The following is a 13,415-nucleotide window of genomic DNA, read 5'->3' as shown; positions in this document are numbered from 1 at the left end:
CCAACCGAATTGCTGATTTCATGTTAGCGGCATTATCTGTAACACACACATATATTTTGTCTTGTACTTCCCACTTACATAATAAATTACATAATTCCATTTTAATATAGTCAGCTGTTGCTGCTCATTACATTCAAAACATCCTAATAATGCAGACTTCAGTTCCCAGTTTACGATGTAGCGTAATGTAACTGCTAGAGGGGACGTTGTTCCCGAGAAGCTAAACCATCGGTCGTGATGGAAATGTGAGACGCAGCTCCCAGTTCGATCTTTAGTTTATTATTCCCTCTTACATACTGAGCATCCAGTAATGTTGTGCTTAGTATGTACCTTAATGGTAATTTACAGCTGAGCTCGAAGTATTCAATTAAAGCTTCGAAGCCAGCATCTACAGTCACAGAAAAAGGATGCAAATCTTTAATTAGCATACTGAAAAATAGTTCAGTAATTTTTTTCTCTTGCACCACTGTTTTTTTTATAGAGGTGACAATGGTTGTTTGCTGTTGTCGAGGTTGAGGTTTTAATGAAGTGACTTCAGATGTTGATGTAAACGATACTGGCATTTCAGAAGAAAATTCTCGACCTTGGGATCTGGTGAGCTCTAGTGGAGTTGGTGAAATTGTAATTATGGTCTCATATGATAATCGATGTTTTTTATAAGATTTTTTTTTTAAAATTTGATGCAGAGCCACCTTTCACGGAATATAAGGTATGACAAAGATCACATTTTGCATTATCATCGGTAACTTTAGTGGAAAAGTTCCACAGTTTGCTTCTTTTCTTGTTCATTGTAAATTACACTGAAAAGAACAATACATAACTGTTAAACAATCGTCCTGATTGACACAAGAGTCAGGAAACGAGTAAGAACGCTAAGTACTGTTCCCGCATTTTATCTTGAAGGCTTGGCCCGAAGTTCGCTCATGGAATTTCAGCAACAATCGGAATATTTCGTGACGACTGTCGCCTGTTTCTCATTGCTACCAGTGTGCCCGATCTTAGTTGTATGACTACATTTGCGAACCTCGGGACTGTTGTGCTGTGTTTTGTGACATTAACAATTAGAATAATATCGACATTAGTGCAAAAGTATCGCATTTGAAAATGACAATCTGTATGATGCACATTCATGAATCCATTATATCATTGCAGTTATATGGTATAGGCGCACTTCCTAGCTTCTAGGTTGGCAGCTCTGATTCGGTGGTGTGTCAACGCTCCCCCACCCACGACTTAACTTGCGGCTACCCACACTACAGCCACATCCGCCTCTGAAGGGATGTGAAGTAACAAATAATAAACATCTAAATCATTTAAAATTCGTCAAGAATGCTTATATTAATTACTCAGCTCACAATAAATATTAACAGAGAATATTCCAAAAACAATATTTCAAATGAAGCAAAATTTACTCAATAAAGCTTGTACAGCAGGAACCATAATGTCGAAATAGCATCTACTGCACCGATGAGCGCGCATATCTTCCAAAAACGGCCGAGTGGAACCGACCGCAAAGCACGGTACGGCAACGAATAACGAAATTATGAGTAACGATTCGGTACTTCATGTCCGCCAAAGTAAACGTTACTCAGTACTGTATACATGATCTTGGTACTATGATGTACTTTTTATACTTGAATACGTTAGAAGTGGGTGTAATAATGAAATTAAATAAATAGTAAGTTTTAAATTATTTAATGTGGAAGATAAAAACAATTTTTTACAAATGCAAGATATAACGTATGTATTTGAAGTAACTGATCAGCGAAATGAAAATAATGTCAATGATTCAATCAACTAAATAGAATAAAAAACACACTGCCATTTATTTCAAAGGAGGACCCCAATTACAACGAGACCAAAAAAAATGGTAACCATTAAACTGAAACATTTCCTGGAAAAAATAAAAAAAATGTGTGTTTGTATTAATGGTGGTGGACCTGAGATCATCGAGGATTAATCTGCAGACACGGACCAAGAGGTAAGATCGAAAATATTTTATAACAGTAACCATCTAAATCATAGAGCCACGAACGTCAAATTCGTCAAGAAGGTCTATACAAATTACTGATCTCTCAATAAGTATTAACACAGAATATTACAATCCCAAAAACTATATCAATCAAACTAAATTTGCGCGATAACAAGGCTTGTGCAACAGTAACTATATTCTCTAAATTGTAACTACTGCGCCGACGGGCGTGCATCCTTAAATCTTCCGCAAAGGGGCGTGAAGAGCCGAGCGATACGAGCCGAACGCGGAGTACGGTAACGAGTAACGAAATGTATTTATGAGTAACGATTCGGTACTTCGAGTCAGCCAAAGTATTCGTTACTCAGTACCGAATACATACGGTTTGCTACAGCTCTGAGACAGACGTCTATTAGTGTTTTATGTAAAAATTTGTAGTAAGTCGGTCAAGATATTTTTGAGATTGCTGCCAATAACATTTCCTATTTGCTTATTGTATATTAGCGTTCCTCTATACCCATATGTCTATTGAACTTTTATTAGGCTATGTGAAAGAAATTTCAAGTAAATCGGTCAAGGTCTTCTCGAGATTTTTGCTAACAACGTTTCTGGTTCATCTTTACTACTATACAGAGACAAGCTGTAGTTAAACGTTATCACCAAAACTCTCGGAAAAGTTCTTGTGCGATTTACTTCAAATTTTTGCACGATACTCCAACAAACGTTCGGATGGAAGTAGGCTACACATTTTAATATATGTGATACATAAATATATGTACATCCACCATGCAAGGGGAAATGTTGTTAGCGAAAATCTCGAGAATTATTTACCGATTGACTTCAGATATTTACACGATGCTATAACAAACGTTTGGACATACATAACCTATACATTTTAAATATATGTAATATATAAAAACCTAAGTTGTATCACTATATAAAGATAGGTCGTTGTAACAATGATCCAAAAATCTTGAAAATTTCTTGACTGATTCAATTCACAGTTTCACAGTGTTCTCGATTAAATGTGCAGACCGACCCAGGCTTTATGTTGTTATTACTTATTGTATATAGATATATGTCAAACACATGAAGGCGAATCGTTGTTAGCAGAAATTTCGAAAAGGTCATGACCGATTTAGTTCACACTTTTATATAATACACTGACATACTTTCGGATGGACATAGGAGATATGCTATATGGCATGTAAATGTATGTGTAATACACAAAGGGGAAACCTTATTAGCAAAAATCTCATAAGATCTTAACCAATTTATTTGAAACTTGTATACAAAGCTCTAATAAGACATTGGACAGATACAGAATGAATATTTTTAATTATGTACATAATATATGTAAACACACACACACACACACACACACACACACACACACACCCATCCACACACACAGACACACACACATGTATAGGTTAGCAAAAATCTCGAACAGTTCTTAACTGATTTACTTCAAATGTTTACATGAGACTCTAATACAGGTGCAGATGGACATAGCCTTCATATTTCTTTAATATATGCAGCGCATAAATGAATAGTATGTAAAAGGTGAATATCATTAGGAAAAAGCTAAAAAGTTCTTGGCCCATTTACTTCAAATTCTTACATGATTCTCAAATAAACGTTCTGATGGACATGGGCTACATATTTTTAATATATATGTTACATAAATAAGTACGTAATACATAAAGGGGAACGATGTTAGCCAAAATATCGGATATTTCTTGACCAGTTGATTTCGAACTTTCACATGACAGAGCCCAGGTTAGCACCCACAACATATCTGTCTTCAGTCTGGACACACAGGACCTTCACCTGGAGTAAGGGTCTGGGGTGTGATTCGGTATGACAGCAGGAACAATCTCATGCCTATACCACGCACCCTCACTGAAAATTTGTACGTCAGTCTAGTGACTCCACCTGATGCGCTGCCATTCATGAACAACATTCCAGGGGGTGTTTTCCAATAGGAAAACTCTCATCTTCATAACGCTGTTGTAACAGAACAGCCTCCAAAGCATGTCGAATACTTCCTTGGCTGCTCGATCATCACACCTGTCTCCACTCAAGCAATATTCCAAAGGCTACATATTTTAATATGGATAAATTGTTAGGAAAACTTTGGAAAAAGTCTTCAGAGATTTACTCCAAATTTTTACACGATTCTCTAATAATTGTTGAGATGAAAATAGGCTACATATATTTTTTTAAATATTTATAGTATTTCAGCGCATATACTGACGGAAAAGTATTCTAGCACCAACAAATAATTAACGTAGAGTAATGACATTTCTGGAATGCGTTTGTCTAGGTAACATATTCAAGTAATTAATTCTGCAAAATCACAGATTACTGTAAACGCGAGAAAAGCCACTGTAAATGTGAAATGTTGGTACATTAATGAGCGGCGTAACTGGTGGGGTATTGAATGGAAGAGTGCAGACGTGCATACATTGTGTCGTGCAGGTGCCAGGCGTCAGTTTTTGGGATGGAGTTACATGCCTGTAGCCCTTAGCCGGTGAATACAGGGAAGGTTAATGCTGGTTGTGGAGGAGGCTGAAGATGTCGCCTGATGATATCCCATATTACAGTGACTTGTAATTTCGAATAGTTCTTCACCAATATATATATATATATATATATATATATATATATATATATATATATATACATATATATATTGAGAAATGTACGACCCTATAGAAAGTCATATATTATCATCATCATAACAGAAATCTCGATTTTTGTTTCCACACCACTGATTCACTTATAGACGACTCGATGTTCCAACATCCATATATATTTAATATCCTACCCAAATAAAATTTGCTTTGTACTGATAACACGTTTTTAAATGAAGTGTACAGAATTTGAAGAGAAGTAGTTGCTTCTCTCTATATTGTTTGTTGTCTTGAGATTCTTAAACATAAAAAAAATTGTTTCATTAAGTACAAACTTTAATATATAAATTCATTGAGAAAGTAAGTTATATTAATGTTTCTTTTCACTTAAATATGGGGTGTAGTCATCTGTGAGTCTTCTGTGGACATTTAGGGAATACAGCAATTTTACATGAAACAATATGTAATTTGAGTTCTTGTGTCAAAGTTTCAGGGTTTTCATATACAGAATCAGATTAAAGTGATGATGCCATCTTATAGTCTTTCGTTACAATGAAAATTCTGATTTGTAGTTCACATTATCATTATCACTGCTGTTACTGAAATAAAAGATAATCATTGAAAGAAAAGACGTTTGCAATACTGTATGAGCAATATGTTGTGGAATTTTATTTATTTATAGGACAAGAAAGTGAGGAACAATGATAAATCTTTGCCAAATGTGTAATTCTTAATGAAAAATACTTTTAGCTTACAATAAGAGATATAACTGGAAGGCATGATTTCGAAAACAAACTTGGAACATCAGTTTCCTAACGTATTTCTTGATAAAGTTTCTTGATTCTTTGATTTCGTCAGCCACCCTGACGCACCTTACCTACACTAAAACCTTACAAGCGATTTGTTGATAAACAAATTTCAGAGGTACGTAATTTACATGAATAAACCATCTTAATTTTTGTGTCTTCTTATTGGTATACTGCCATTTATCAGAAATATTTTTATGTAGTTTGAGATACATTCTGTATTAACTGGAAACAGTCTAGTTCTTTGAGTGTGTTAGCAGTAAATCATTTGAAAGTGAAGAATCTCTGAAGAAATCAGAATGAACATATACAACTACTGTAATACAGGGCACATATCAATTTCCACTCAATGGCATCACTTTAATTCAATATTTTTATACGCCTTTTCTACATATTAACCACAGGCGCTGAACAGTTATGAAATGTTAATAAATTGATGGGTTCTATCACAGTTTTCTTCCTCTTAATAGTGAATTCGTTATGTTACATACTTTAATTTATCACATGATAAACAAAATACATGCTTTACTATTGTTTGCATACACTCTCATTTACGTACCTGTAACCATTTGATATTATGTAAATGCTACTTCAAAAGTACTATTAGTTTTTCAAGCATAGTATACATTTGTACTTATACACTATTGTTCATAGATACTAAAGCTTGTGGAGTCACCATCCGTGCAGTATTCTAGTCATCATCTGATGCTACGTGCCTTAAATGTATATTCGGAGATTATTAGTATAGTGCTCATTTGAACATATATAACTGAGCACATGACAACTGAAATGAACAATAAAAGAGAAGTGCATCACGTGACTTCTTACATTTCATTTACTTAACGTTTGTAACGGTTTTTAGATGGTATTACTTGCCACAGGACAGAATCTGCAGTTTCCTTGTCGAATGTTAACAGAAAAAGTAAGGCACATGTGACTAACATTAAAATGTATCACTGACAATGGGTCGGTTCGAGAAATTTTTCCACTCAAGCAACATAATATTTGCTTCTCACTTCCACCCCACCAGCTCCTTCACGTAATAGTTGCCTTTTCTTGAATTTTTATATCTTTGATCATGTCAGAAATATGATGATCCCCTTAGTAGCTGAACAGTACCACTGACTTGCATGGTGGACCTGAGTTCCACTATGGGAGAGCGCACCAATTTAAGCTGACCTTCCCGTTACTGAAATTGCATCGGTTGAAGATATTTGCACGGAGCTGGACTCACATTTGAAACTTATATATCTACAGATGTTATTAAAAGCAATGGAGGCACATGTGAGGAAACAGTGAGCTTGCCCCATCTCTCAGAAGGAAAGGCAAATCGATATTATAACATTTGTAGACTTCGAGAAAGCTTTTGATAATGTGGCTTGAATACACCTTTGAAGTTCTGAAGATAGGAGCAAAATACAGGGAGCGAAAGTTGTATAAACATTAGTATAAAGTTTCCCCTTTATATATTATATATGTAAATATATGTAGCCTATGCCCGTTCGTATTTTTGATAGAGGATCGTGCAAAACTTTGAAGGAAATCTCTGAAGTACTTTCCGAGATTTTTGGTAACGACCTAATGACCTTAAGTAATGACCTGTCTTTATACTGGGTGTTCATTTTAACTGAAGACATTGAAATATCTCGAAAACTACACATTGGATCAAGAAACGTTACAATTCTAATTCGTTTGTCTCATCCAATGATACCACACTCGAGCCGCCACCCCACCCAGTGCGTGGGTGGCACAGAGAAATTTTGGAATCCGCAGTGGCGGCCCGCGTTTTTATTGCATATTACGATTCTGTGGCAAAATCTACATACGTTTTGTCTGAAGCGTTTTCTTCGATTCGCCACAGATGGCGCTCTAATTGGAGTAATAGAAGTGGGTAACAACTGTAACTGACGACATGTTACTCAATGTCCCTTGAGTATCCAGTGGCTCATGGGACCCCAACTCTTTGCTGCGAGGGCAGGACACGCCAGTGTTTGATAACTTGTAATTGGAAACCCTATTCGCAACGTATTCCTCCGACATATCGAACAGGGGACTACTCGACGCGTCACTGTGGTCTTGGTTCGAGGCGAACGCTACTCCACTTTCCCAATAAGAGTAAGAGTGTTCAAATGTAGTACCGCAGCTTCAGTACACTTAGTGATCTGCGTTTCAAATGACCATATGCAGGACAGAAGCAAATCTGCCGGAATATCATCGCGAGCATTTCCGATACGGTCGACCATATTTTCACGCCCTGTGGCACTTGCTGGTACACCTTATCTTCTAAATATGCTCACAGAAAGAAATTCGGCGGCGTCTAATCCGGCAACTTAGAGGGTCCAATTAATAGGGCCACATTATGCCGATCCACCGGGCTTTGAATAATGCACTAGCCAACCGTCCTACTGAAACTAAATACATTGTCGAAATGTCCTGGAAAACATCATGCAGTAGTATGTGTAGTTCCTGTTCCATTCATCGTGCCGTCGCTAAAATACTGATCAATGAATTTGTTCCCCATGATGCCACACCATATGTTAACCAACAAAGGACGTCACTTTTCAACTTGCCGTAATCAGTGGAGTATCAACACTCCAGTAATGCATGTTATGCCGGTTAACGCTACCATGGTTTGTGAGTCTAGACTCATCGGAAAATAATACTTCAGCAAAGAACGTAGGGGTTATTTGGATTTGTTGACGTGCCCGTTCACAAAACACTGCCCTGTTATGAAAATCGGCGCCATCGAGTTCTTGATGCACTGACACGTGGCGTGGATATTATGTATAACGATGCAGTATTGTGACAATACTACTTGCGGATATACCGGAATCGCGGTGTAATTTCCGGGCGCTCATCCGTGAGTTGTGGTGCACTGCCGCTAGTACAGCTACTTCATTAGTTTCTCCTGCAACACGTTTGCTTCGTGGTCTTTTGCCAGTCTGTATGCTGCCATCTGACGTAAACACAACCTTGTAAAAGAACGAACGAGAGCAACCTTTCTCCAGAAAACGCTCGGCATACAAGGCAACAGCAGCCCCAACTCTGCGGTTGCAACATTCATCGACCACTTGCACGTCTTTTCTCCTAATGATAAGTGGGTGTGCAGGCAATAAACACTGCGCAAGTTTTATGATGTTTAGAGCCGCTATCTTTTCTACGTCTACACCGTACGTGAGCTCCGGTCGCAGTGTACTGCCTGTTATGATACACCGTAGTTCGCTACACGGCCTCGTATTAATACAACGTTGCAAATGGGATTTCCAACCACATGTTATGAAATATTGACCTGTATATTGAACTTTCCTATCCTCGCAGCATGGAGCTGAGTTCCCACGTGCCCTCCGAATACACAAGGGCCATTGAGTAGCATATCGTAAATTACGGTACTACACCTATTTCTATTCCTCCGATTACAACGCCATCTATGGCGAAACCAAGACAGTGGTTCACACGAAACGTATGTAGATTTTGCCTTAATTGCGGTCTCCAATAAAAAATGTGGTTTCCCAACAAAGATTTCAAAGTTACCCCATCCACCCACGCTAGGGGTGGGGTGGCGGGTCGAGTGTGGTGTCACTGGGTGTCCCCTTCCAAGGCAAATTGGAATCATAACTTTCTTTGATCCGATGTGTAGCTTTCGAGGTATTTCAATGTCCTCAGTTAAAATAAACAACCTGTGTAGTAGTATAGAGTTGTGCTTGATAATCTAAAATTTCATTACATCTTTGTTTTTATTACTCTGAATTAGGAAAGGATAGATACAGGGCGGTGGCCTATCCCCGATGTTATTCTATCTGTACATTGAGAAAAGAGTAAAGGAAACCAGAGAAAAGCGAGTAGGCTGTGCTGTGCCAACCGATACGTCTGCACAACAATTTAGTAAACAGGGATAGCGGTTTTCAGTTCAGTGCAGCGTGGAATCCCACAATTGACCAAATACGTCAGGAACGCTCCGATCTGAAGGCAGCGGCGTCCGCAGAAGATTGGATGCGACAAGACGACGCCACCACTCGGCTTACATACGTAAGAAGTTGAGCATAAAATTGTATGACGAGAGCTGTTATGCTCAACTTCTTACATATGTAAGTACATCTTTATATACGAATATTAATTATTACTGTTTTGTATTTTTCTTATTCATGACTAACTTTGTATCCTCCTTATTTAGGTAATATAGATTCTGATGAAGACTCCCTTAGTTTAAGAGTCGAAACCATGGTCAATTCGACTATAAAATCCATTGCAACCAGCGGACTGTCCTTACTATAACAAAAATTAGTTGATTTGTGCCCATCTTTTTTTAATCTCCCACGTATGGATTCCTGCTCGAGATGTGACGTTTGGCGTGTCGGTGTTCACAGATCAAGACAATCTTCCTGCACTGGCTGCCGTGCGTGCTGCGCATGAGCCGGCCTGGCATGGAGGCGGAGGCGGCGGCCGGCGGCGCGCGCAACAAGACGCTGCAGCTGCGCGAGCTGGAGCTGAAGGAGCGCTCCTCCAAGAGCCTGCTGGCCAACGTGCTCGACATCGACGACGACTTCCGCCACCACGGCGGCTCCGCGGCCGGCACCTTCCTCCGCGGCGGCGGCGGCGGCGCGGGCGCCGGCGACGACTCCAGCAGCACCGGCGGCGGCACGCTGCTGCACGGGGCGGGCGCCGCCGGATCCTGCCTCGGCCCGCATCGCGAGCTCACGCTCATCCTCAAGGAGCTGCGTGTCATCACCGACAAGCTGCGCAAGGAGGACGAGGCGGCCGAGGTCACCAACGACTGGAAGTTCGCCGCCATGGTCGTCGACCGCCTGTGCCTAATCGTCTTCACGCTCTTCACCGTCATCGCGACTATAGCCGTGCTCTTCTCGGCGCCGCACATCATCGTCACGTAATGCGCCGGGGCCGCCTCCTCTCTTGTCTGTCTCTCTGTCTTCACCTCCTCGCCATGTCTCTTTGTCTCCCCGCCCTCGCTCCGCCGCTGGGCGGCAGACGGCGCGGGGGCTACCGGTCACGTTCGGCCCCGGCTGGACCGTCTCTCGTGACACCAAAGTGTACTTCGGCGCGTGGCGCTGCTGGGCGGTGACGTCAGTGGCGGGGCCGCTCCACCGCGCCCGGCAGCGACGCCTTTCTGACGCCCGTCGCCCTCCGACCCCGGACGGGGGCACCGGGTCGTTGCCGCTCTCGCACCCGGACCCAGCGGCCGCGCTGGCCGAGGTTGCCCCGGGTGTTCGACTGCGAGTGGAGTAGGCATCTCGAAACTTTCCGACAAGTCTTCCCAACAAATTCACAAATTGGTATAGCTAGTGGACTCTCGTGACATTGCAAGCCAGCCAGTAGGACATGAGAAAGTTAGGTACCTCCGATGCGCCAGCGTCCTTACAATCTAGAAGCGCTGCACTAATATTAATCGCTATACGAAAGATCGCGGGGCACTAACATTCGCCGACCGCGACCGTTTCGTATGAACTCTGAAGCGTAAAGCTTCGATTCTAGATTTCGGTTGTGATTTTGACGCTGTATTGGGCCTCAATTTCTTTAGAAACACTAGCGAATTGACTTGGAGTAAACGTACGTTTAAAAAAATCGTGGGCTACTGTTGGAAGCTATTTCGTTTCTATTACCTTTTTCTTTTACTCAACCTTCGCTTCATGACGGGCTAAGTGATGAAGTAGTGTAATTTTTTCTTTCGCAGGACTGGCTGGAACAGTCATTTTTTTTAACAGACGTGAGAAAAAAGGGTGTCGAAGCCGCTAAGTGATCACTCGTGCTAAAAACTGAAGTGGTCGCCAACTGATAACTTGTAACCGAGTGACACTATCTGGGGAGCTTCATTCCAGAGCAGGTTCAGTTGCTCAGGACCTCCGAGTTTATTTTAAAATGCGAAGTACACTCAATACATCCGCCTAGGAGAGCAGTCGTCGAATTAAATCTTGTATTCCACTGTCAGTATTGTTTGTTTATAAAGATTACGCGAGTGCCTGTTGTAGAATCGACAAGTTCCCTGCATGTATGTACTCCATCAAACTAGAAACGCGTCGTGGATGTCTGCAACATACCGCGGTTCCACACTTTCTGTGAATGGCAAGCTACGTCATATCAGAGATAGTGATGTTTCTAGGGGAGACACTTTTTAAACCCAGTGAATTGCGTACAGGGATTAGCAACGCAAGACTTTCTGTAGAGGGCAGTCATATTTTTGAACAACAGTATTATTTTGTGACGACAGTTGTTGCAATTTATTCAAAATAGACGAAAAAATTTGTTGTGATAGGCGGATCCCCCACCCTCATGGACATAAACTACATGCGTGAGGATGGAATCTTTTAACGTTAGTAGAAGTGAATCAAAATATTGCTCTTTTTGTAAATATGCATTTACTGATAAGTATTCTGCGCTGTGGTCTTACTTCTGTGGCATGAAATCATTTGCGCGAATGTGTGCCAAAATGTTTGCCAAGTGTCCCATTTTGAGAACTGATGCCATGCAAAGTGATGTGATTGAGGCCATTAAATGCAGTAGAGCATTACTCCAGACCGTCGCTCAGTAGCTGTCGCTCAATAGTCATCTAGCTCAGTCTCCTCTAGTACCTTCCTACGCTCTAAAATTCTTCCGTGTAAAAGAGCAGCCGATTTCAGAACTATAGAATGTAGGTAGATTGCTTCTTTGATCACATGTGATAATTCGACAATTTCCGAACGGTATTTACACGTGGGAGTTTTGAGTTAATTTCCAGGCAGCTTGTCGAACGACTTACAAAACATTTTACGCACTTTTTTATTCTCTACGTTATGAAGTCACGAAGTGCTCGATACAAAGAAAAGTACTTGCAAATCTCCACTTTGCGGTTATCTGACACTGATTTACTATTCTTTGAAAACAAGAGAAGTGAAAACAAGACTTTCTGTATTTCTGATGTTATACTTTCCTATCAAGGTTTAAAAACAGGAGCTACGAAACACAAATTAACAAACTGTGGAAAGCTCTCTTTGCCTCAGTAGAAGCATTGTAGAAAAAAAAGAACTTCTAGAGCTTGCTGTAAGTTGCGCGTATTTTGTACCCCTGAACATAAGTAATGAGGTTATGCCTTCTGCATGCCGTTCCATAGTAAAAGTAATTTAGATGGACATCCTTTAAATGATGCTAAATACATATTTTGCCATATCACTTTTGTAATTTAAATATGAAATTCTACATATCAGATTTCTGTCATTAAAAGATTAAAGCAAACAGATAAAAATCTAAAACTCTCTAGACAGTGAGACTTAATATGATTACTGTAAAAAAGTTTCTCTTGTCAACTTGCTAAAAAACAAGATTATACTTACTATTGCTCTATTAATCTAAACATTCATACACTTCTAACATAGTATTTAGGGCCTAGGAAAGCAAACAACGTGCTTGATAGGGTCGTGCAGCTCTAGAAGGACTTCCTTTCTTCGAACTGATACCATTAGCCTCTTTATGAGGACAAGAGATTAATCTATATACTTAGTTGAGAGCTGTAGCACTGAGAGCAATATATTTCTGTAAATCTCGTCCTAGTCACTTAAAAGTAAGTAGAGTAGAAATGATTTTTTAAAAAATGTTCTTATATTAATTAGTACTGGTGAACTCTCAAGAGGTTACAGTAATAGGGGCTGACACCACTTAACTCTAGTAGCGAATGAAGTTGCCAAGGGCTATGTGTGCAAACACCTGTTCTTATTCTTTAACATGTACAGTGACTGCCAGATAGATTTTCGTGTTAGTATATACCCTGAAAGAACAACTACCACAAAAAGCAGGAATTATACATTTCTGTGTATGCTACAATGCATAATATATGTGTTTATGCATATTGCACTCTGGCAACAGTAAAGCTACAGAGTTGTTTCATAAAACTATATGTAGTATACTAGTATCTGTTACATCTTTTAGAACCCTTGTGAATATAGAAGGGTGTTCGACGGTCTGGTGTGATGCTAAATGGGATTCAAAGTGTTGACTCAAGCCTCCATGTTAAAT

The 13,415-nt window shown here is 40.0% G+C and overlaps 1 protein-coding gene across 1 annotated transcript in view; it reads left to right on the top strand.

Moving 5' to 3' along the window:
* The window catches only part of LOC124616405 (acetylcholine receptor subunit alpha-type acr-16-like), a 333,255-nt gene extending 322,952 nt beyond the window's left edge, over positions 1-10,303 (top strand). The window contains exons 12-13 of the mRNA XM_047144709.1: positions 9,782-9,982; positions 10,151-10,303. Coding sequence (XP_047000665.1) covers positions 9,782-9,982; positions 10,151-10,303 — 354 coding nt within the window. The remainder of the gene's footprint in view (positions 1-9,781; positions 9,983-10,150) is intronic.
* The last annotated feature ends 3,112 nt before the right edge of the window (positions 10,304-13,415 follow it).

This window comes from Schistocerca americana, chromosome 5, assembly GCF_021461395.2.
Source record: "Schistocerca americana isolate TAMUIC-IGC-003095 chromosome 5, iqSchAmer2.1, whole genome shotgun sequence".
Taxonomy (NCBI): domain Eukaryota; kingdom Metazoa; phylum Arthropoda; class Insecta; order Orthoptera; family Acrididae; genus Schistocerca; species Schistocerca americana.
This window is presented reverse-complemented; position numbering and strand designations above follow the sequence as displayed.